Here is a 25,214-nt window from a genome sequence, read left to right as displayed (position 1 = left end):
ACACACACACACACACACACACACACACACACACATTCGGATGTTGACTCTCTTGTGATTTATCGCCAATATCTGTGAGACGACAAGGATAATTCAGTCTGTGCCTTTGCAAAATTTCAAAGAAAACAGTTCTCAATGAAATAGATAAAGCAAGACCTGACTGCACTTTAGCTCATCAACTCTGACGGCAACTTTGGCAAGGAAGTAAAGTATAATTGAGTATTTAATATGCACTCCTTACTTATTTATAAATAATCTGGAAAGATTCATGAGCTGTGGCCTCGCATAACACAGGAATAAAACTATAACATCAGCTTTGTCTGGATGAAAGTCTTTGTGACTTGCTTTGATTCTGCAGTGACTGAAGTCTGGCGAAGTATCTGCTCCCAGTATGTGCTTATTTTACCACAGGTTAACAACAACCGCAGGCTTGTAGTGATTTTAGAGTCCATATACTCCTTCTTGGGAACAGGAGAAAGGGAAAGGCTTGCTTTCCCTTTAGTGTCCAAGCATCGCCTTTTATCAAATGTTAGACCTCGTTTTATCCAACACATCATCTGTATATGACGGACGATCCTCCCACCTCTCCATCCCTTAGTTCACTGCAGTTCTTTGTGATTCCCTACCAGCGGCCACAGTCTTTTCTGAGGATATGGAGGAGTTTGCGTCCCAGGCTTGACTTCCACGGTTTAACAAGGCTCTTGGTGTTGACCATAAGCCGGCCAGTCTTCCAGTCTTCATGACCAGCGACTACATATTCAGATCCTGGAGAGGAGAAGAGAGAGAAGCGTTGCTAAAAATCAGTTCTGCTGAAAGTGTCACTGAAATACAGAAAAAAGAAGAAAAAAAAATCACTGTGGGAGACGCCTAATGTGAAAAGAGCATACATCATCATATAACTATAATAACCAGTTAAATACTGTGCAGCTGGCGCTGGCCTGAATGAATGCTGCTAGAAATGATTATAGTGGAGAGTTAGATGTGAAATAGTCTCATAACAGAGAAGTGGTTCTAATCTTTAAGTTGTAAATGTCCAATTTAAATGAGTGATGCAAAGATGCTGGCATCCACTCAAAGCCTCTGTGAGCAGCAGCGGGGATCTTCTACTCAGCACAAAGCTGGCAGATTGTCCGCTCAAGAGTCGACTAATTACACACTTCTGCATTGTGACCAATTAAATGTGTCATTGGAAGCAGCAGCAGCTGACCGGGATTGAGGATGGGACAGGTGCAGCCTTGGATTGTCCAGGACTCTGGGTAGAAGGTGACGCTTCCCCTCTGGATCTTCATGCGAGCGTTCTGGTACAAGACCTTCTTGACCTTGACCTCGACCTCTGCATGAGAGCCTTCATCGTGAGCTGACATCACCTTCACCACCAGAACTGCAGAGGCAACACATAAACAGCGTTACAACAAATTAGCAATGAGAAACAACTGCAAAGTTCAGTATATCATTATGGACTTCCTCAAACTATTAATATTTTGCTGCAGACCCCTTTAGTGTATGAAAATAATCAGTCATCAGGTTTTTTTTTCCTGAGCTGGGTACAATGTTTTTACAGAAGCTAGCCTTAACTGGAGACATAAGATTTGTGAAGACATGGGCAGTTACCTTGCAGGGAAGTTTCTGACAAAAAGGTGCTAATGAGCAGAGATGAAACCGAGGAATTTGAGGACACAATTTTAGCCTATATAAGTGACTAAAACTCAGGATATCTTGTCCTTAGGACATCAAGTGGAACGATCAGGGGCTTTTTTTCAACATTTGGAATTATTTTCTTGAATGGTCTCCTTGTTATGATTTATGAGTCGTTTACCCAGTTCTGAATAAATGCTGATTAAAACTTGCTTACCGTAGTCAAACTCCGCAACACAGAAGAGTTTGGGGTTGCTAAGGGTTACCTCTAAGCATTCACATTTCTCTGGAATAAATGAAACATGATCAATAAGATTACAACACATAATTTCATCATGATGGATAGATTTTAAAATCAAAGCAGATGCATCTGTATCTGTGTGAGCTGATGAGTGTGCAGTGTATTAAGTGTGATGTGACCTGTGACTCACCAGAGTGGTGCAGTGCAGAGAAAAGCTCCTCTACCCTAAAGAGTGCCGACCCACTGTTATTGCTGCTTTGTCCCATGTGGCCAGTGGCTGTATAGAAGACCTCCACATCTGAGCTGTGCCGCAGAGGTAAAAGCAGCCAGAGGCAGGACCCCACTCAGTGTTAATAACCCAAAAAGCACTTTACATCTGCAGCACTTATCACTTTATTCATATTTATCTTTGCTAATACATATAGCTAAGTCTTGGCTCTCACCCAGAAATGCAGTCACCACTGTAGGGGTCACAGTCCCCAGTGCAGTCACACGGACGGCAGCCGTATTCATGGAGCCCCCAGTATCCCATCATGCAGCTGTCACAGTGGGGGCCTCCGACACCAGGCTTACAAGTGCACTCCCCACTGCTAGGGTTACAAACAGCGCTCCCACCTGAGAGGACTGAGCCCACAGGGTAGCAAGAACAAGCTGTGGAGGAGAGAGGTGACAGAACAAGAGGACCGCATGTTAACATCTTTGTAACATCTCCATCTGTGGCACAGAAGCCCTCAGAATACATGATGAGCAGGCTTTCATGCAAAGGAATAACCACACTTGTAGAGGCATAAACAAACAGGGTACAGTGAATTCCCACTGCAGTATGAAAGTTAAATGTGTTTTTAAATCCGCTTAAATGTCTCTTTTATCATCCACTTGTATCAACCGACAAGCTGGGAGTGTGTACTCAACATGCTTCAAGCAGCTGCAGCAAAAACAAACAGTGCGGCACTCCGTCTGTATGCAGTCAGGCTCAGTGCCTGACGGTCCCTTGTGATGACAGATGGATTTTTGTTGCAAACTTGCTTCATCTGTTTCTTAAAATGGTATGTTTGTTTTTTAACAAAAATGCTGCAGCATGCCTGGAGGGGCAGAGGGGGGAGCAAGAATGGGAAAAATGTGCTCGGATGGACCATGAGAAATTCCTCCATTGTTTGCAATTACAGTCACATTCCAAAACAATAACGCAGTTAAGTAAGCAAGAATGACAGAGAGCCTTGTGAATGAGCAGGTTGGAGTAATCTTTATGTCTCATCGCTGGCAAGGCAGTGACTTAGAACGGAGCTGGGGCAAATAACCTTATCAAAGAGATCAATGTGCTTTAATCTGCAGGGTAAAAAAAAAAAAAAAAATCTCCATTACTGCTCTCCACATATCAAAGGCTACACCTCTTAATTGGAATTCTCAGCTGGCATGCGTCCAGGAAGATTTATGTTTGAGGCACAAAGAAGATACACTCTGAGGAGGTGTGGTACCTTTGCAGGAGTCAGGTGCAGTTTTTGGTCGGCTGGCGTCTCTGTAGAAGCCCTTCTTACAGTTCTGGCAGTGACGGCCTTCAGTGTTGTGGCGGCAGTCGTCACACACGCCGCCGCTCTGCCGTCCTGTTGCCAGCCACAATCCTCGACTGAAGTGACAGCTCCTTGCATGACTGTTACACTTACACTCTTGGATTAGGTGGACACGTACAGTAAAAGAAAGATGTTATACTTTGATCAGCTCATCTTTGAACTTTAAACCCTGGTAATAGTCGGATGAGACGACTCTTACAATGGCTGACATGAAAGGACTGCTCTGTTATTCACCAAGCATCAGCATCTAAAAGGTTGCGTGTGATTTATGACACTAAATTCATTTTGGAGATAAGTCAACATGGTGCGTGTCCTACTCTGCATTTGACTCTCTTGCCCCATCACTCACTCTGGCATTCATGCGGTGTCCCGACGATGCCGTTGGCAGCCTGCCACGGTTGGTCGTTGTAGAGAGGTGCACAGCGCTCGCAGTGGTCACCGGCTGTGTTATGTCTGCAAACGCACTTGCCGTGGACCTGACAGACAAACAGACAAAAACTGGACTATTATTTTGGCTGTTTATTATATTTAAATGAATTCTTTAAATATAAAGAATATAAATGGTGTACTTCTCCTCGCCTGGGTTGATGCGATTCTTCTTAAATTATTAATGAGAACATTATCCATTTCATTAAATTTGTGGTTTGGACTGCAGGCATTACTGTTGTAATTGATGCCGATTTCAAATAGCCTTGCACTTACATATGGTGTGTGTAGACACTGTAACTCCCCTCTTTCCTAAGTGTTGCAACACACTAACATCTAAATACACAATGACAGTGTTTACACGCTAAACAACTGCCTGTGTAACATGTGTTCACCCCTTATGTCATGTTGGAAATAAACTAGTGCTTCTATTCTCCACTTACAGTAAAGAGAATAACGTGACCAAGACTATGTGTTGTTAAAGTATTAGACTGAAGACCATAATTAAGGTTTCCACATCCTTAAAACCCTGTAATGGTAGGCAAAGCAGCAGCTTAATATCCAGTCTTCACTGCAGCCCTCAGCTTCAGCAGCACATACCAGCGCACAGCTGAGTAACAAGGGAGTGGTGGGAACAAAACCCCAAACCTCTAACCGCCCCCGGTCTCACCACATCAACGAGGCTGGGGACAAACAGAGGGCCTCAGCAGACTTCCAACGTGACACGACATCTGACTACATTTTCACAACAGAGCAAATTGTGCAAGATCATTTCATTGGTGGAGTGTCATGCACCTGCAAGCTGTTGACAAAGTCCAGCTCAAACTTGCTTACCATGTTATTGGTCTTCTGTTGGCTGGGTTTGTAGCCCCTGGCTGGGACACAGTGGTCTGCATGGCCATTGCAAAGGCAACTACCTTTGACAATAAAATCGTAGATGGCGTAATGGTCGGTGGGGAGGGAAGCGGCACCAGGATGTTTGGCCTGGCAGGGACACGGCTGACTCTGCAGCAGACGGACTCTCAGATTGGTGATCATGAGCTGGTCCTGAGCAGCCGGCCCGAAGGGATCCACTGATCGCCAGGGCGACAAGGCTCGATAGATCACCTGGACATTGAAGGACAGGACACGTGAAAATCTGTCAAACCCTGTATTATTTCACCTATCTCTACCAAGTGTATGAAGTGATCTCACACACATGAAAACACATTACACATTACACATTACACTCACACATTATGAAAACATAATTTATGTCTCCTTTTACATTGCCTGCCAAATCTAAAACAGGCATCAATCTGGTTTTCCTTTCCTTTCAAATAGCTGCTATTGTGGGAAAATCGGACTGGGTCCAAAGTCAACATGGATAAATGGTCTTTGTTCTCTCTCGTTATGTTTTGTTGAATGTTCATCTTTCAGATACATCCTCTTTGAGTGCCTCTTAATTACGGGATTACAAATTACAACACAAAACAGATTGTGGACCATATTTAACTGGAATTAAAACATAGTTCTAACAAATTTCTGTTTTTCAGGTACATTTTGTACTTTAAAATGAACTAAAGTTAATTTAACTGAACTTCAGCCGTCTGTACTTTGTTCAGGTTTGCACAAATCTTTTCCCTCAGCAGCCCACAGAAACAAATAATCCAATTTGGATTTAAAATGTTTTCATTTACCATGTTGTTCTAAATCTACTGTCCATAGTAAATATATTTTCCTTTTAATTTGTAAAAAGTGTTGTAGCTATTCATAATGGTATTGGATCTATTAGTTGTGTTTGGTAAATAAACCCATATCATTTTATTTTGTTGCCGTTTATTATGAGGTATAGAGATGACTTTGTTGACTACATTAATAATACCATTACTTTGATTAACTAGCAATTCTTAATGCTTTTATTTTGAAGGCACTGGGCAGCTGGGGCGCCTCAGATGAAACTACATGTCTGGGTATGCAGGTATCGGGCAGGCACCGGGAAGGGTTTTGGGCTTTTTACCAGAGAAAGAAAGGCAGCAGATTCTGTCGTTTAGTTTGTTTGTTCACAAAAATTGTCAAATAAACCTCATGAAATTTTATGCATGTCGGAACAATGGACTTTTTTCCCCACTGTAAAATCTGTTCCTTGGTGGCCGTATGGATCTGAGTTTTGGTTAATTGTTGTTGTTAAGTCTGGGGAGAAATCTCCACTGCAATTAGAATGAATGTGTTACCTACTGTGGCACCAAAGGGTCAGGGGGTACAATAAATACAATAAAACCACCTGGTAAATAAACACAATCTGATCCACAATCTGAAAAGGTTGATTTACAGTGAGCACATTTAGACTTTTGACTACATGAAGGAGGCTGAAAGTAAATATAAGATATTTTATTCATTGTCCTATTTAACATTTCAGGACTTCTCTGTGTTCAGTCACACAGACAGTAATTATAAAGGGTGAGGGGCTTACAAACGAGAGTTGACATACTGGCAAGACACATACTTGTTGTAAAGACACTGCAATTATGAGATCAGCCATATACTCATTCAGTCATTTGAGCAGAACCTCCCAACAAGGTCTGATGCCTTTTAGAGCAAAACACATCTTTGCCGGGCAGTGAGAGTCTCTATCTAAGGTCATCTGCGTGAATGAATGGCTGGCTCATAAATTAACCATAGCTGGCTATCTGGCTCAGACCTCTGCGTGATGATACAGCGTGTCCAAAAAGCGCTTTGGGAGAACATCAAAACTAAAACTGAACACAGAGATTGTGGTCGTGCATGTCAAAGCAGTTTGTGGCTGAGAAGGAACAGCCCATCAGAGGGGAATAGTTTACAAAGCTTGGTCAACTGTTTGTTGTTTGTTCTGTGGTTTGTGTGGTATCAGCTTATAGAGCGTCCTGGTGCTGATAAATGGACAACAAGATTGAAACAGACCGTGTGTGTTATCACTGTGAAGTCATGGGTGAATATCTGGCTGCATGTTTGATTTACTGTCAGATCTCTGAAATAAAATCTGTCCATCCAATATTGAGACTGTGTTGTTTCTGTAAACTGCATCACTCTTCTCGCTGTTCAAAGCGGATTATAGATCATTTAAACATGTATCATTATTATTTGAGTTTTTAATTCAGTAAAGGTTCTGACAATATAGCAACCCTGTCTCTCGTTTTATAATCCAAGACGATCATAAGAAATCTGGATGTTTCTGTTTTGTACATGTGAATAGTTTTGTTTGGATCACAGTTCACTGCATTGAAAGTCCATATAATAAAACGTGTATTTTGAGGTAATACTGAATTTTCTTTTATATTCTGTACTTTTGTTTTAGTTTAATCTAATTAATTCAATACCACAATCCTAGAATGACACAAGACTTTAATGGGGCTTTTTTTTTTCTTAAAGAAAACGTGATAAATATGATTTGTTTTTACAATAAAACATTTTCCAGAGAGCAATGATTTGTGATATTCTAAATGCTCACCGTTTAATATCTCTGCAGTTTAGCCAGACAGTAAGATTTACTACATCCAGGTTACATTAACTTGGGAAGAGTAAAGTTTCAGAATTACAGTCACAGTGTTAAGTTCTTTCATTTCATAGTTGAATTAACACGCACAGAGGTGCTGTACAAGACTCACCTCTCCTCTGGTACAAGGAAAAGCTCCTGAATACTTGGAGGTACAAGTTGTCTCATTATCCGCGGCTGGTGACCCCTCTGCCAGACCAAACACCTCCTCACAGTGCCAGGCAAAATACCTGAGGGTTTTCCATGTGCGTCCATGGTCCTGGGAGCGCTCCAGCACCATGGCAGCAGGGCGGGGGGAGCGGAACACCATGATGAGGTGGGTGAAGAGGAACTTCGTCTCATAGTCCAGCTGGAGCGTCTCCTCCTTCACCCCCTCCGCAGACTGCCACCAGGTGTCAGGGGAGCGGAAAGAGGAGTCGCTCATGGCAGAGGGAGGGTGCGCCTGGCTGGGGATGGCAGAGTTGCACTGGCTGCATTTTGCTGCGGAGCAGGTCTCCCTACTACGGGGGGCCGCAGCCTGTTTGTAGAAGCAGAAGGGCTCCGAGGAGTTGAAGCCGCAAACGGACTGGGTGCTTAGCACTCTGCCCTGGGCTAAATTGCCCATGCGGGGGTTGCAGGCTCGGCCAGAGCAGCGGCGCTCCACAGCTGGATCTCTGACTTTAAACGTTTCTGGAGAGACAAAGGTGCGTGTATTTTAGTAACATCTGAGAAAAGGTTGGAGAAGTTGTAAATCACTCTCAGCTGACATTGCCATCAGGCTACTTCAAAGGTTGAGAGAGCTACCTGCTTCTCCAACTAATTTTCTTGGAACGTGCGCACGCATGATGCTGTGAGACACAGCGCTTGTTTTATTCATTCATAAAGTGCATGCGTAAAAGTCTCAACAGGTTTGGGTTCAAACTCACCGGTTGAAAGAGGAGAGAATGCGCAATATATAATGATGATGACAAGTAAAGTCCACGGTCTCATCCTGAAGGTGTGGTAACGCTACATAAAGTCAAATGTCGTTTATCCGGCAAAAGTATTAACGCGCTATCAAGAGTTTGAACTATGGACATCCAGTTGTCAACATGCTTCTTCCCGATGGTAATTAACAAATTACACAAATTTCCGACGCAGACATTTAAAAACACGGAGGCTATGTCTGTCTGACTGTCGTGGTGTTTAAATGTCTCGTTAGACTCGAGTTATCTGAGACTCTGCAGTCATTCTCTTTAAATTACTCCGCCCTACGCACCTCTGGATTCAATTCTGCTATGAAGACTTTCATTGAAATGTGGGAATAAAAAGAGATTAGCCCCGCCCTCCTCTGGTCTTCTCCCAGACCACGCCCACTCACTCCTCAAAGCTGACTTTACAAGAGGAGCAATAACACTTTTAGACAAATAAAATGCTTTAAAGGTAAAAGGTGTTTTTGAAAAATGTTGATTGAGATGAAGATACAGTGATGTTGTTATACTGTTATCATCATTGTGAAATACATATTTACCATTAATAAATATCCATCTATCTAACACAAAGCACATTTTTAGAGTCACTAATAAATGCATTTCCTACCCTGAAGCAGCAGTGAGTCCCCAGTAAGCACTACACCAGAAGAAGTTAGTTATAAAACTATGTTGATGGTATAAAACAACTTACATTGCTTCCTTAAACCACCCAGGTGTTACATTCCTGCCACATATCACCACTTATTTCTAACTGCCACTCATTAACCACACTTTACCTGCCTTGTCAGACAAACAACAGCCCCGGACCAGAGGGGTCACACAACCCTTGACCCAAATACTCATTCTGTTGCACACATTTTTTTTTTTTTTTTTTTTTTTTTACTCTAAAAGTGACATCACCTCATTAAGTCAAAAAGGACATTTCAAGAAAGAAATGTGTCTATGATACCACAGGCAGTCAGAGATTTATCATACTCATTTATGCTGAGTAAAAACTTTGAAGTGTGGACAGACTGAGAAAAAAAGGAGGAGAAAGACAAAGACAGGACAGGCTGATGAGTGAAGATGAAAAGGGAACAGAATATACATCATGCTTGTGAATGCAGGTCAGGAGGAATCTTTTCTCAGTGAAAATGGCCTGTCATATGAATCATTTTCTCATATGTGTGCATGTGTATTTTAAAGGAGAAGAAGGGGGGTCATGAGCAGTCTCAAGTCTCTTCCCTGAAGGCATCCCACCCCTGACGGATCAGGACATTCCTGGAATACTGCGACTCTCGTCACAGTGACGGCCTTCTCTGTTTAAAAGGGGACAGGGTTCCTGTCTGTGTGTTTTTAGATTTGCATGGGTTATTTCGGTTGTCTCTAGATGATCCACCGGGGCAAGGGGTGATGCACCTTGAGCTGTTCCCTTTGCACATCACTTGCATGTTTTTTGATCCTCAGATCCCAGGAGTCACCATGAAAAACGCTGCAGGAAGGATGTCTAATCTCAGCCAGTCTGTGATGTATTCCCCAGGCAGGATGAAAGCAATGCACATTACAAGCAAATTCCTTTACTCTATTTAACTCCAGCTGTTTGTTGTTTTTCTTTGTCACACAACTTCTACTCAGCCATTTCATTAAAGGAAGTGTTTAACATTTTGGGGAAATATGCTCAGTTGCGTTTTTAGATCAGAGAGCTCACACGAATCTGACATTTGTACAGTAAATGTGAAGCTACAGCCAGCAGCTGGTTAGCTTAGCAAAGAAAAAAAAAAAAAAAAAAGGGGGGGGGGGGGGTAAAGCCCAGGTCTGTCAAAAAAAGACAAAGCCCAGGTCTGTCAAAAAAAGACAATAAAATCTGACGATTAAACCCAGGTTTATGTGCCAGACTGCCTGTCGTGCAGTCAGTCCCAAGAGTTGTTTCATCACTGTGAGGTTGTTAAGGCAACCCTCCCAGACTGCAGGAAGTCAGGCCCAGAAATAGCCTTGAATAAAACTAACTGTAAAACCGTCATGTTTACGCTTCTTCTTTTTAAAGGAATTCAGCAAACGACATATAACATGCAATTTAGTAGCTTTATAGGTGCTGGTAGGTGAATTATGTTGCTTTTTGGCAAAGCCTGGCAAGCTGTTTCTGGTCTTTATGCTATGCCAAGCTAACTAAGGCCCCTGGCTGTAGCTTTACAGACATGACAACATTAGAAATCTTCTCATCAAACTCTTGGTAAGAAAGCAAATACACATATTTCCAAACAATCAAAACATGCCTTTGCATCCTACAATAATAAGCTGGCTCAAACCTCTATTAACCAGTAATTAAGTCAGTTCTGTTTCATATCTATACAACTAACCTGTATTTGCATACTGCATACAAAGACTGCACTGCAGAATACTGCAGATAAATGTAAAGCCAGTCACTTCACCACCACCAGTCAGGGGGTTAGTTCAATAACACGTGAAATAATGGCATGAACTACACCTCCTCATGTTAAATTACCTCCCTGCCTGCTACAGTCTGGTGCTGCACCTCCACAGCCAGTGGTGCTGCTGTGGTCTCCTCATCTAATCGCCCAATAAGATGACAGACGTGGGTCTGCTGGCCAGCTTTATTTCCAGACTGTAAAAGGATATGGTTCCCTCCCCTCTCCTGCTGCCATGTCACCTAGTACCTTCAGCTCACTGAACCGTCTCAACCTTTGCAAGTAATCTGTCTACTCTCCTGTAAAAGCCAGACAAAAAGCCAGACATGCTCCAGGCGAGGAGGGAAGGTGCCTTGCCCACAGGCTATGCATTAAACTGAAGGCGCTGAACACCAACTGTCACTGGGTTTCTTGCTCCTCCATTTTATGACCTTTATCACTGCTATCTGTCCGCTTGATCCCAGCCATAATATTGCCCTCACCCACGTTTCCTCAGTCGGTTTAATCTTAAATGATAAAAACACTGAAACTGCGTGCGTGCTACATAAATATTTGCTCTAAAATGCAACTACGATGTAACTCATTTGGCATCAGTGCTGTTAGTTATTTATAGTTTTCAACACCCTTTGACACGTTTGCTTATTGTGCGGGTATGAATTCACAGATGACTGAGCACAAGAATGATTTAATAACACGAGTGGACACAGAAACAGGGGACCTGTGGGAGTTCCCCCTTCATATAAACCAGGCCGGCGGACGTGTCCTGTTTGGAGTTTTTAGTGTTGTGGGAGGGGAACGGAAGTCCCACAGAGGGCTAAAGTCTACCTGAGTCATGTCATCTGCTACATGGCGTGAATAAAAGCAGAAAAAAACTGACAGTGTTATTAACAGTGGGGGAGGAAGCTGTAACGCTTTTTAACATTGTATAAACCACAGGTGTGAGTTCTGATAGCTGGAAAAGCAAACTTGTGGCCACATTACGCATGCCATGATTACATGTGATGTTACACGGGAATGACTATACTAACAAAAAAATATTCTGAGGTTTAGAACCAAATGCAATGTTCTGCCTTATTTCACACTATTAATGGAGAACTCCCTCATGTTTTATCCATCCATTATTATTAATCTAAACTATATCGATACCAGCTGATAACGGGGGAGGGAGGTGGGCTCACTTTAGGCGATGGCAAGGTACACCCTGGACAGGTCACCGGTCCATCAGCAACACATAGAGACAGATGGAAACAAAGCTCTCAATCACACCCAAAGGACATTTTTTGTAGAATCACCAGTTAACCTGACATGCATGTCCGTACCCAGAGAGAACCCACGCGGGCAGAGAGAGAACATACAAACGCCACACCGAAAGGCTGTGAAGCCACAGTGCTAACCATTGCACCACCTTTGTGTTTTATATCACAAATAATTTTATCCAGCTTCACATTTTATTATACTTTTTTTTTTTTTTTTTATATCCAAAGGGTGTATTCATTGATAATGTAATAAAATCCATCATCCAGGACCACAAAACTGCATTACATTCCTAAAAACACCAACAATCAACTTAAATCACTTTTGTAAAGTGAAAACTCTTCACGCCAGCTGTGGGAGAAACACAGAGCAGCACAGGATACACATTTTACCTGCTATTTGGGAGATGTTTAAATATGAAATTGTTTGTAGTCCTCCTCATTATGAGAGTTTCCAGTAAATTAAAGCAAAAAATGTAGGACTTCTACATAGAAATGTAAATGTATTTCATTCATGTCCTTTCAATAAGAGTTCACACAATGCTAATTAAACCTATTAAAGTAGGTAAATCTCTGTATGGTGTCCGGTGAGATGTTCCTGCACTGACCGGATCAATGCAAACGGCTGCTGTTACAGCTGCCTGGTTCTGTTGGAGGTTTCTTCCTGTTAAAAGGGAGTTTTTACTTCCCTCTGTTGGGAGTTTTTTTTTTTCCTCCTAGCCTTTGTATGAATCGTTGAGTTTCTCTGTATTATGCTATAAAGTTCTGTTGTAAAGACTTTAACGTGTTAAGTGCTGTGAAATAACTTGTGTTGTGATTAGGCGCTATATAAATAAAATTGAATTGAATTGAATTGCTGCTTGATTAGTTGTTAGGTGACAGGATTTAGGTTGTGGCAATTGACAACCAATCACAGCAGCATAGAGTTTAGTGAATGGGTCCTTTCAGTTGGTTCAATCAAGCAGCCAATGTAAACTGACTATGATCTATGAGTGGGGGCATGCACAGGGACTTCCGCGGCTAACTTCTGGTTTATCCCTATGTTAACTTGAAAAGCATAAAAAAAATTCAGTCTTGCATCTCTTCTAGGCTTTCCACATGTTATCAGAGTGAATGGATCAAATTCTGATGGTGAAACAAGTCATTTCACGGCGCTTGTGATGCCTTTTATTACATTTATCCAAAACGTGTCCATCCTTTTTACAGCCTCAACTTTAGCGATGTTTCGAAAGGGTTTCTGAAATGACTCTCACTGGCAGAAGAGCGAGACAAAACTTCTGTAATGCAGGTTTATTTAATTGTATGCTAACTTCCAAGAAAGCGCAGTGAAACATTTGTGGTTATACTTTACAGTACTTGAATGCAGGATGGAAAATGGGACATAGTTGTGGTTGGTACAATGTCAGAGTCTTATCAGTAAGTGATGTTAATTGTGTAGAGCTTTGAGGTGTCTAAATAACACCAAACAAAAACTATAACGAAAATGTTTTTTTTTTCATTTTTCATTAGATATGGCAGGTGTAGAAAAACAGTGAGGTTGTGCCACTTTCAAAAAGTAGCCTAGAGGATGTGAACTTGGAGAGCAAACTGAAGACCTTCATCTGTTGTTAATCATGAGATGCCCTTTGGCTGTTCCAAGCTAAAACTCTGTTAAAAGAAAATCGCTCCATTACTAAGATACAATTACCCCTACTTCTCATTTTAGCTGTCGTATTTACTACTTTTAAAAACAGTTCAATGACAGAAATTGTGCAAAAGGCCATAAAACATTCGCTAGATTGAGAATAACCATAATGCTTATGTGGGGAAGGTGTCTATTACTGTACCTGATTGATGGTAACGTGTCTTGGAAGACCCACCATTCAGAGTTTTGCCTTCGGTGGGTGAGGCAGGGGTTGGGAAGGAGGAATGGGATTCAGTTACTCCCTGTGGGTGCTCAGTTGAGACAGGATGATAAACTTGGTAAAGGACAGAGAAGATCTGGGGAGGAATGTTTGCTGCCTCGGCAGCGTGACCCTGCTTTCGGCCCCATGTCTTTCCCCATGTTGTTGCAATATACTGTATGTGGGAGTAACTATACATGTAACAAATTGCCTCGCTGTCAGACAAGTCAGGACAAGATGAATACATCAGAGAGCTGCCTCACAGCAAGTCCAGTTAATCACTACGAACCTTTTCATAAAATTGAAACTGTTGATTATCGTCAGTTTTCTGTACACGGTGGTAGAAAAAGTAATTGCATCCAAACGTAGAAACGTCAAAATAAAATGTAAGAATATCAGGAAAATATATGTGATAAGTAAGGTGTAAAAAGAGTAAAAAGTACAATATTTCCTTCTGACATACAGCAGAGTGGAAGTTGAAAGTACAAACACTGTAAATTTGTCAGTAGTCTTTCTGGTGTTTTTCCAGCATAAACAGATATATGTTTAGTATACTGACACAATTATCTGCTGAGAATGTCCTCGCCCTCTCTTGTACAGTACAATGGGATTCAGTAAGCCTCGCTGTGGGCTAATTCTGCAGACGGCATATTTGCTGCCGACATGTCACAGTGTGTGGGACATTTGTTTCAGCTTATGAATTCAGAGAATCACAACCAAACTAACAGTGATCCCACTGCTGGCAGGCTGATCTGTCAGTGTGACAAAAACATAAGAGGATTGTGATAAAACACCTGAAAAATCCTCATTGTGTGAGGTCACCTGATGAAATCCTATTGTCTTCGAATGTACTCAAACCCCAGACGATGCCCTAATGTGCAGCACATATTCTGTAAAATGAGGGATGTTCTCTGGACCGTCTCATGTACAGGAAACAGGGAATGATTTAACTGGATGCAACATTGGAATTTTTACAAGAAAAAAATGATTTCTTAGCACAAGTCTGTTCTGAAAATGAGGGAATATTACCACCTTGTGGTTAAAATTAGATTTGCTTTAAAAGTGGTTTGGATTAAAAAAAAAAAAAGAAGAACTCTGTTAAGGAACAGTATATTAATTTAGATTAAGTGAAAAATGACATGGCATCGACAACATTTCACAGAATATTATGTTTTATCATGTTGTACACTCGCATATAAATATATAGACTGTAGTATTGTGTAGACAAAGTGGAAAACATGATGTTCAAGTCTGAAGTTTCAGATTACAAATGAATTTACGATTCAGGAACATTAATCAGGATCAATATTTATCCTTTTAGTTTTTTAAATGTCATCACTGTAAGAAATATATTGCGATCTTCAGTAAAGTATTCCTTTGACTGTGTTGCCCAGATTGCAAGTACATGTGCTTGATAGGAGAAATGACAGAGAAAACACCTCCACTTTTGTAACAGAAGTATTTGCTGCTGCTCAGTGTGGACGGGTACAGAAGTACCTCTTACCTGCAAGTGCATTTGTATTTGTTGGCCCATTTTTAATTAATAGTTTCTTACCTGGTTGAAAACAAAATAAGCCACAGGAGCAGTCAGCGTGAAGGTGAGCCGAGTCCGAGTTGAATATAATTAAACTAAGTAAACTTAACGCTATTTTAACAGTTTTAACTCAAACTTTACCAACAGACGGACAGTTTATATCTTCCAAGAAACTTTCAATCGATGCAGAGCAAGTTAACTTCACTCCCACTGCGAGGCTTTACGCGTGGCGGGTGGTGGATAGCTGGCGAACGCGATATAACGTACGTATATAACGGTGGCGTACTTCCGGAATTTATGAAACCATGTTTAAGGGCTAATATCAGCTAATCATGGATAAATATAATAATTGTATAATTTCATCATAGGGTAATTTTGAATTTAGTTGTCCAGCATATAATTGCAACGTCCCTTCGATAGCTCAGTTGGTAGAGCGGAGGACTGTAGTGGTGTTTGCTGATATCCTTAGGTCGCTGGTTCGAATCCGGCTCGAAGGAGATATGCTTTTTTTTTTTTTTTTTTTCTTCCATTTCTCGGAACTTAACGTAAAGCCAGGCTTCAAACCCCGGCATCTGTATACTACTATTTATGACTCGTTAAACACAGGATACTTTCTCTTTCTAACTCACTTCGACGCATTGCCCCCTGCTATGAGTGTTAGCACTATGTAAGTTATTTTTTTGCATCTTGTCCTGCTATTAATAACCATCGTTTATTATTATAATAATAATAATAATAATAACAATAAACTGTATTAATACATCAGTTTTCAATTAATTAATTCAGTTGTGTTTTACATGGTATTACTGGGGATTAAAACATTACAGGGCTGAGGTAAATCAGATCAGGCAGAAATATTACAAATACAATGGGATTAAAAAAAAATGCCAGCAATTCAAATAGGACAACAACAGTAGGCTAATAGTAAAATAGACAAGATACATTGCAGACAAAACCAAATGGAATTAATACAGGGCTTTAGAAAGTAGCATTTTGAAAAGTGATTTCAAAGATATCACTATCAGGTAGAGAGTTCAGAGCTGAGGGGCCCTGACCCCTAGAGCCTGCACTTTCGGCTTGAGCCCTGGATGTGGAGCAGCAACTCAGCAATGTTGCTCGGAGCTGAACCATGACGTGTTTTATAGCCAATATGATCTGTAAAATTTTAAAATCATGTCTACAACTTACTGGTACACAGTAAAGAGAGGCCAAAACAGGGCTGATGTGATCGTGTCCTTTAGTATTGGTTAAAAGCCGAGAAGCTGCATGTTTTACCAGCTAGAGAAATCATTTAATCTTAACTCTACATAAAATAAGTTACAGTCATCTGAAATAAAAGCATGTGCATGTTGTTAGTCAGAAACTGGTTATTGTGAGATGTTGGTTTATTGCGATGGTCATTTTGAAGACTGTAATTTGTTGTTGCTGCTGTTGAACTGCACTGAGTTATACTGAGAGGTGTTCCTAATATTCTGTCGCTCCCATTTAAACGAATTGGGTTGCCAAAATACGAGTAACACCTATCTGTATAACCCTGTAAAATTCAACCGGATCCTAAATTACAGTCTCAAAAATGATCATTAAAATAATTGAACACCATTCCCAATCAACAACAGCTGCAAATTACTTATGGAGGGAGGAATTATTAATGAGCTGTTGCCTCACCTGTCAGTGGTTTCAATGTTACAGCTGATCAGTGTGTCAAAATTAACCAAGTTTTTGCTCTGGTGTTAACTCTAAGAGAGATTTGTCTCTTCTTACTGAGAAAATACTTCACATTAATCTATGTTTGTTGGTGGTTTGTATAGAAACACATCTTTTCTTTTCATTTTATCATACAGTCCTCTGCAGAAAACTAAAGTGCAGCAGTTGTTGAGGCAAAGTCTTTATTTTATGTTGAACTATTTCTGTGCACATCAGACTTCTGCCCCGGTGCTGTTTTCTGTTGGGAGCTATTTGTGTAACCTTTGAATTTGTTGACCAAAGCTGCTTTACCAAGCCTGTAACTTACCTCTTCATCCTCCTCAGGTTTTTCCTTTCAGCACCTCAGGGTGGCAGAGTGGGGCTCTCAGCCTGGACAGGGAGGTCCTGTTTAACTAGACAAGGTAACTTCGACTTCTTTAACAACACACACACACACACACACACACACACACACACACACACACACACACAACACGCACAACACAAAAAAAGTAGTGTGTTCTCAAACCAGAGAACATGTTCCACAGTGGGTACACCGAGTGTGCCCATATTTTAGATATTATATGGACAATTACTTATCTTTCAATAAATGACTGCAGTAAAACTTACATAAAAAGCCTTTTGATCACTGGTCGGATTTCATTGGTTGAAATTGTTTCCCCTGGTTAAAGGGGCAGCCTTCTGTCATATCAAATGAATAACTTTGGAGTTTAGACTGTCAGGTAAAACAATACATTTGATTATGTAATCAAAATCTTTTCCCTCCTTCAGCCAGAGGAGCTCTGTGTCAAATTAGTCAGATAAACCTGTTTGCCTGCAATAGCTCACCTACACAGGATAAAGATTTAATCAAATAAAAAGATGTGCTGTGCTTTCAATTCCTCAGGTATTTCAGAGTTTTCCTTGCTATGGCTGTTCTGTTCTAAATGTGCAGAAATATGAGCAGCAATTGCGAGCAGAAAGCAGGGTTTCTATCATCACGCACAATATGTGATTAGCAGCTTCAAAAACTTTTATTATGTTAAGGTGGGAATGTATAGATGACAATTGTTTAAAATTTCAAATAATTATTCCAGAAAAACTTTTGTCATGTTTGTGCTACATCATTAAAAAGGATTTGATATGGAAATGGTATAATGGCTGAGGTAGTCATGTGGCAATAAAAACTAAATTAGGCACATTTTAAAGGGACAACAAACATTCAGATAAATACAACTCACAAGCATAGGCGTGTAGGGCAGAGTATATGCAAGTTCAACACCTAATAATTAAATTTACTGTTTATACAGTATGGCCAATTCTCTAGTTACAAATATATTCTCTAATATTTAAAGCTCTAATGTCAGAAATCAACATCCTTAGGGGCAAAAAAATATTGCATTTTCAATCAATCTTTGATCTTCAAAGACTTTTGGTTGATTTTCATTCAGAGAAATTCAGTTTTGGTTATTGCAAACAAAAACAAAAAAAAAACTTGTTTTGGACAGGCTTTCACTCATGACGAACACGCTTCCTCGGTGATGCCGGAGGATCCAGGGAGAAGGCAGTAGGAGAGATGGGCCGGGACTCGGGGATGTACTCTGTCTGATACTTGTCGATGTAAGGTTTGGCCACAATCCACACCTGAGTTGAAAATATTAACACGCAATTGAAGAACAGTCCCTTTAATTTTCCAGTACTATGAAGAGATTTTACAAGAGTTTTAGAACTTGCCTTCTGGTCAAGTAGGAGACGGTGAATGGCCTCAATGTCTGGAGACATGAATCTGTCTTTAAACCACGGTCTGGTAACCGCAGAAGAGCAGAAGGAGAAAGTGGAACAATGGATAAATATTAACTGTCCTGGACATCATTTCAGGGGACTGAAAGCTGTGTACCTTGGCCACATCTGTTTGACTTACTTGACCACACTGCGCACAAGTTCATAGACCTTCTCCAATGGAGTGGTGGTACGAAGTGGGCGGAGGAACTCGATACCCTGACAGGCTGCCAGCAGCTCTATCGCAAGAACTGATCACAAAAGATTCAGTTTGGTAAAATGCATATGAAATTAGATTAGGTTAGTCCTTTATATCAAGTGGTAATTATTTCAACCACCAAATTAAAACATCGCAAAACATCTGCCACTACGTTTGGCCTAACAGTCCAACAGCAAAGTTACAGTTATAAGACTCACTAGGATGGGTTAAACAATGTGAGGGACTGGATCAGACCTAAGGTAGACGTGACCTTAAAGAGATGGGTTATCAAATCACAGGCAGAACCTGATAAACGATTTGGTCAAACTAAACTGTTTTTTCTTCGAGTAGCAATATACGGTCTGCGGGTGCATTTTTTTAACTTTGAAATATCACTTAAATGAGATATAATGAGAACAGCCACTCGACTCAACAAAACAATACTTAACCAGCACTATTACAGTTCCACTACCGTGTTAAACAGTTGAAAGCAGTCATTGTAGGTTGAAAGCCTCCTGTACTCCTCACAGCAGCTTGTTTTAGTTGCTCATTCTATTCCACCTACTATTTCATCTTATTCTCTCTCTTATTGTGAACTTAGTGTGCACAAACAAAAAATGCAGAGGAGAGAAGAAATGTAGCAGCAGAGGCTTAGTTGTGAATTATTTGAACCTGTAGTTTTAAGGTTAACCTCTATATCCACTCAATGGATAAAAATCTACCAATGCTAATAATCACTGGACTTTATCCAACAGAACTGTGTATCAGATTGTGTAATCATGATTTCGTTGCCACTTTTAAAGGCGGACATTTTTGACTCATTTATTTGGTGACAACATAAAAAGTTTCACTGGATTTCAGAGCACCTATATCAGAAAATGTCAAACAGAATCACTGCATCACTGTGTTTAACATTTGGATTACTACATTTGTGCCTCTCGATCACTGTGAGAGGAAAGAGTTGGAATAATCCAATCGTGCTATGTAACTGAAACAAAAACAAAAAAAACACCTTACCTTGCTCGACGTGCTCTATGACCCTTAAGGCTTTCCTGGCAGCCCAGCCTCCCATAGACACATGGTCCTCTGTGGCAGCACTAGTGGACAAGGAGTCCACAGACGATGGATGACACAAAACTTTATTTTCTGAAACTGTAGAAGTAGAAGACCAGAGATTAGTGTCAGTGTCCACGCTATAATATCGAGTAACAAGAAACATAAATACAGATAAATTTAACAACCAAGTGACGTTTGATTTTATAACACTATCTTTTCTTGGAAAAGCATCATTATTTAATATTAAAGCCTTTTTAATTCTACCAACAAAAATCGATTTTATTCAACATGAATACATTTATCATGTCATGCACTTTACGAGCTTATGCTCTGTTTTTTATTTTTTATTTTTTACACACCAACCTAAAGAAGCAGCAGTGCAGTGGGCAATCATGAAGCCCGAGTTGAGTCCCCCCTCATTGACGAGGAAGGCAGGCAGCTCACTCAGAGAGGGGTTACACAACCTCTCGATCCTCCTTTCGCTGATAGAGGCCAGCTCGTGGACTGCGATTGCCAGAAAGTCCAGAGCCTATGAGAAAGAAAATGGTAGTGAAAGAGAGAAGAATAAAATCTACAAGAAATGCCAACATCTTTTATGAGGCACAAACCTTTGCTGGGTATTCGCCATGGAAATTCCCACCTGAAATGGTCTCACCTCTTTCTGCAAACACCATCTTGTGTAGCGGTTAAAACAAAATAAAATATAATTGATTTCCAATAAAATCCTATGCAACAGAACCAATTTCATTTCCAAGAGATAGACCAGAAGATCCAGGAAGAGATTTCTCCTCTACAAGTCAGGGAAGGATACGGGGTTGTCAGTGGCACTGTTGATTTCTGTATTGATGATGTTCTCCACAAATTTGATGGTGTCATTGGCAATTCCATGAACCTGTGAACCGAGAGGGAATATAAATCTCAGAGACAATACTGAAGCTCAGTCCCTCTCCGACTGCAGTGCTCTGCTCCAGGGCTGTCACTCTCTACGGGATCGACCACATGAGAATCCACCACAGAGTTTTCCCTTTTCCAAACTGACTGTCTCCCAAACTATAAAGTCCTGCGGGTGAAACGTGTGATTTTGGGATGTATAAATAAACTCGACAGGACTTGCGGTTACCTGAGGGCAGCACCGCATGGTGTAGGCATCCTGGACTCTGTCACAGAATCTGTGGCTCTCTGGAAAAACACACCGACACCAGATGACACACATTAAAGGCAAAATGTTTTGGGTGCAGTGAGGGCATAATATTACCAAAAGCTATACTTTATTAATCCCTGCGGGCAAATACACCCATTCGACCCATCCCAAGTTATTTATGCGCTATGGGCAACCACACTGGCGTGCTGCAGCCATGAAACCAGCGCCTTGATCAAGGGCAAGTATTCCTAATATGAGAATGTGTTTTGGGTGGGAGGAAAACTGACCGACATACAGACAAAATGTAACCTCCACATAGTGATTATTACGTGACTATTAATGTTCTGTCTGTTTTCAAATCTGGGTCGATCCACCGACCTGCAATCTGGGATGGGTGGTGATCAGAGTCCAGCAGCGAGCGGAAGCGTTGGGCCACCTCTATCTGTCCTGGGTGGGGCCGCAGTGTGTGGATGTCTGCAGGAGGACACCAGAGAGGACACCAGGGATGGACGAGATACGTAAGCTGTCAATCGAAGGGTAAATTATTCCAAGTATAGTTTCTGGTTTTGTAAGCATGCACTGCTGCTGCTCACCGCTGTCAAAGGCCTTGGTGGTTCCCTTCAGCACCTCCAGGGTGAGAGCAGCGATAATATCAGCCTGTCGGGCAACCGCCATGGCTCGCTCCACCGCCTCTGCTCCGAGAGAGGTGATCATCTGGGTCCCGTTGATCAGAGCGAGGCCCTGTGGGCGAACGAGATGGAGGTCTTTATAGTTTCAGAGGAAAGTAAGGAAGTACATTTATTCTAGTACTGATGTACAACTTTGAGCCAGTTAAGTATATACATAAATATTTCTCATGCAACTTCATACTCCTACTCCATTACATGTATTGAAGTAGTTACCACTGGAAAAATAAAGACTCTACATACAAAACATTTGATCACTTTATGACATGTGATGTATTATTATTGATAAAATTAATAAAGAGTATAGTAAGTAATTATAATTTGCTTTACCCAGACCGACTACCACATCATAAGGCTCCTTATACTTCTTGTATCAGTAGTTACTACTACTTCTACTGCTAATACTACTACTGACAGGGTCTACTCTGCATATTAAGTACTTTTACTTTTGATAATTTTATCCAGTTTTAAAATATTACATAACTACTTTTAATTTGACATGCTAGTTTGGATGCAAAACTTTTTTTGTGTGCACTTGTGTAGCTTCTGTAAAGCCTCTGAATACCTTTCCTACCACTATGGTTGATGTAATATGTGTGTGTAACAGCTGTTAATTTGGTCAAGTACTCGTCCTGAACTTGAGAAAGACAGCACAGTGTGTTCCCGGTAAACCCTGGATCCATTTCTTTGATCCTGACAAATCAATGAGGAGAGAATGTGGCTGGTTTTAAACATTACCTCTTTGGGCTTCAGTGTTATTGGCTTTAGGCCATGGGCCTCCAGGACCTGGACAGGGATGAAAGGAGAGAAAGCATGTAAAAAGTCAAAGGTCATCAAAAAGCAAACATGTTTTCCTACTGGACCCTGCAACCTTTCACTCTCACAAGCAAAAGGCCCATTTCCTATAGTATTAAGCAACCTATTGTTTTTCAAGCAAAGAAAAGTCACTCTGGACTTACATATTTGGCATCTGCCCATCCGCTCTTGGGGGACCACATTTTACCCTCTCCCATCAGCCCCAGGGCCAGGTGAGAGAGGGGTGCCAGGTCTCCACTAGCACCCACTGTTCCTTTCTCCGGGACGAAGGAGAGACAGGAAGCTGCCGGGGAAAAGTAGAGATTAGAGATTAGCCAATGTGACAGTCAGCTTCTGCAGTACTCATCTGTAATGGAATTCATCAGCTGTTGATTGAAGCAAATAGCTCTGATCAGTTTAGGTAAACAGAAGATGATGGATTGAGTTGAGGCTCACCGTTGAAGGCCTGGATCATTGCATGGAGGGTTTCCAGGGATATTCCACTGTGCCCTTTGGCCAGAACATTGATCCTCAGAGCTAGCAGCATGCGGGTCCTTTCAGGACTTAGCGGGTTTCCCACGCCTACATATCACAGCATAACCGGTGAAGCTTAAGCCCAACAACATCTAAAACACTTCATCAGGATGACTGAAATCTAAAAAGTCAACTTTATTACCTGCTGAGTGTGACCGCACCAAGTTTTCCTGAAGCTCCCTGCAGAACAGAAAGTGCATGGCCATCAGATAGGACATAAAAAATGATTCACTCTCTTATGGTTTACAAAGACCACAGATAGATCATAAAATGTTGCCTTTACTTAAGCTTGCTGACAGGAATGACAGTTCGGGCAAATTTGCCAAAACCTGTGGTGATTCCATAGACCACTGCAAGAATAAGAGAGACAGACAACTGAATACGTGGGATCATGAAATACTGTCTGTTTACAGTAGCTGGTTCACATTAGGTTCATTGGATTTAATTCTGAACTGTATTTCAACCTTTGTTTTCTTTGACGATGGTGTCCAAAAGCTCTCTGGATTGCACAACTTTCCTTTCTGCCTCGGGAGTCAGCTGAACATGTCGGTAAAGGAAATGATTACGGTCAGTCAAAGATTACCACAGACCGGCCACGACACTGAATACAATTTGTTGATCATTACCTTTATCTTGTAGAGTCCCCTGCCTAAGTTGACTAGATCTGTCGATGTCAGGCTGTTACCGTCCAGAGAAATATACTGCACAGGAAGACGCGTGTTACACAGATGTAGTCATTATGATATGTTTTTCAAATTTGAACCAAAAATGCTCTTACCTCTCCTGGTTCTTTGTATGCTGCTGTACTGTTTCAGAGAGTTTAGTTAAGGATAACTTGGTGTGTTAACCCTAAACCGAAAACAATTCAACTGATTTAATAAGTAGTATTAGTACACACAACATTATAGGGTACATACTTTCATTAATATGGCACAAATGCTTAACAAGTTTAAGGATACAGATGAGACACTCCAGGCTCCCAGGGGATAAAGTCAGGAGACATGGTATCGCCATCAATAGCTGAAAGTACAAGAAAATGATTCACATTGTACACATTTCTTCTCAGTATATCTTTAATGTTTGGGAGTCATTACACACAATTTGAGCTACACTCCACTGTTCCCTGAATGTGATGCACAGATTTCTTTGTCTTTTTTTTTTTTTAATGCACACAGTAATTACCAATTTCGACAAAGTCATTATCCTCTAGTACATCCTCGATGGTGTCATCCGCGTCCAACAAACCCAAACCCTGGCACCTGCGCACAACAAACCGTGTGTCCTTCACTGCATTAATGCCGCCGTTGTCTGGCTTGTTCTTCACGTAACGTTTAAGTGCTTCTTGTCCGAGCCACTGGATTGTATTGGAGGTGTCCCGACAGGGCATCGCCAGCCACTCATCTCGGATGTGGACAGTAAAGCGAGGCATCGCGCTTCAGCGGAACTCAGCGGCAGTGAGACCTGAACGCCGCTCTCCAAGGTACCATCTTCAGCCGCGCATCGTGCGGCCTCCAATCAGACGCAGCCGGGGAGCCACGCCTCGCCGGTGTCACACTTCTTGGGACCATTGACCCCAGCAGGTCGGCCACAGTTGTTTGGACATACTGACCCAACGTTTTCACGTGATATAACCAGAAAAACGCACTAAATGTGGAAGTGCTCAGGTGTTTGAAGAAGCTGAACATGGTTTGTTGTACTCTTCACTGGTGAAGAAGTCAGGTTTTACTCAAACCGTAATCATCTAATCTCTGAAGTGTAATTACTAATTAATTAGAAAGGCAGGTTTTACTGCTGATGCCTTCACTTGCTGTCAGATATTATAAGTATAGAAATGTAATTAAAGTTGGATATAATATGATGAATATTGGCAGCTCAAGTTGTTGATTCTGAAAAAAAAATTAGGAGGGGGTTTAACCTTATGTAGTTTGTACATTA

General features: G+C 41.2%; 2 protein-coding genes and 1 non-coding gene across 3 annotated transcripts; 1 reads left to right on the top strand and 2 right to left on the bottom strand.

Moving 5' to 3' along the window:
- Positions 1-88: 88 nt before the first annotated feature.
- LOC138206293 (netrin-4-like) lies at positions 89-8,568 on the bottom strand. Its single transcript, XM_069162894.1, has 10 exons — positions 8,287-8,568; positions 7,494-8,050; positions 4,705-4,977; positions 3,794-3,920; positions 3,352-3,540; positions 2,320-2,527; positions 2,067-2,179; positions 1,853-1,921; positions 1,208-1,381; positions 89-765 (listed from the first exon to the last, which is right to left on the bottom strand). Exons 1-10 carry the CDS (start codon positions 8,348-8,350, stop codon positions 623-625), a joined length of 1,917 nt encoding a protein of 638 aa, XP_069018995.1. The 5' UTR covers positions 8,351-8,568; the 3' UTR covers positions 89-622.
- A 7,248-nt stretch (positions 8,569-15,816) lies between these two features.
- trnay-gua (transfer RNA tyrosine (anticodon GUA)) lies at positions 15,817-15,903 on the top strand. The gene is given in 2 exon segments: positions 15,817-15,853; positions 15,868-15,903. It is a non-coding gene; the product is annotated as a tRNA-Tyr (tRNA).
- A 2,201-nt stretch (positions 15,904-18,104) lies between these two features.
- hal (histidine ammonia-lyase) lies at positions 18,105-24,737 on the bottom strand. Its single transcript, XM_069163287.1, has 20 exons — positions 24,462-24,737; positions 24,239-24,299; positions 24,058-24,085; positions 23,906-23,980; positions 23,744-23,816; positions 23,563-23,629; positions 23,422-23,459; positions 23,202-23,327; positions 22,910-23,049; positions 22,689-22,736; positions 21,858-22,005; positions 21,643-21,738; positions 21,244-21,302; positions 20,935-21,015; positions 20,732-20,797; positions 20,487-20,652; positions 20,085-20,219; positions 19,011-19,119; positions 18,824-18,893; positions 18,105-18,733 (listed from the first exon to the last, which is right to left on the bottom strand). Exons 1-20 carry the CDS (start codon positions 24,706-24,708, stop codon positions 18,602-18,604), a joined length of 1,965 nt encoding a protein of 654 aa, XP_069019388.1. The 5' UTR covers positions 24,709-24,737; the 3' UTR covers positions 18,105-18,601.
- Positions 24,738-25,214: the final 477 nt, after the last annotated feature.

The sequence above is a fragment of the Embiotoca jacksoni genome, unplaced genomic scaffold (assembly GCF_022577435.1).
Source record: "Embiotoca jacksoni isolate LCO1_2020_lvr unplaced genomic scaffold, fEmbJac1.0.p SCAF_3, whole genome shotgun sequence".
Classification (NCBI taxonomy): Eukaryota; Metazoa; Chordata; class Actinopteri; family Embiotocidae; genus Embiotoca; species Embiotoca jacksoni.
The sequence above is the reverse complement of the archived record's forward strand: the minus strand, read 5'-3'. Positions and strand labels throughout refer to the sequence as shown.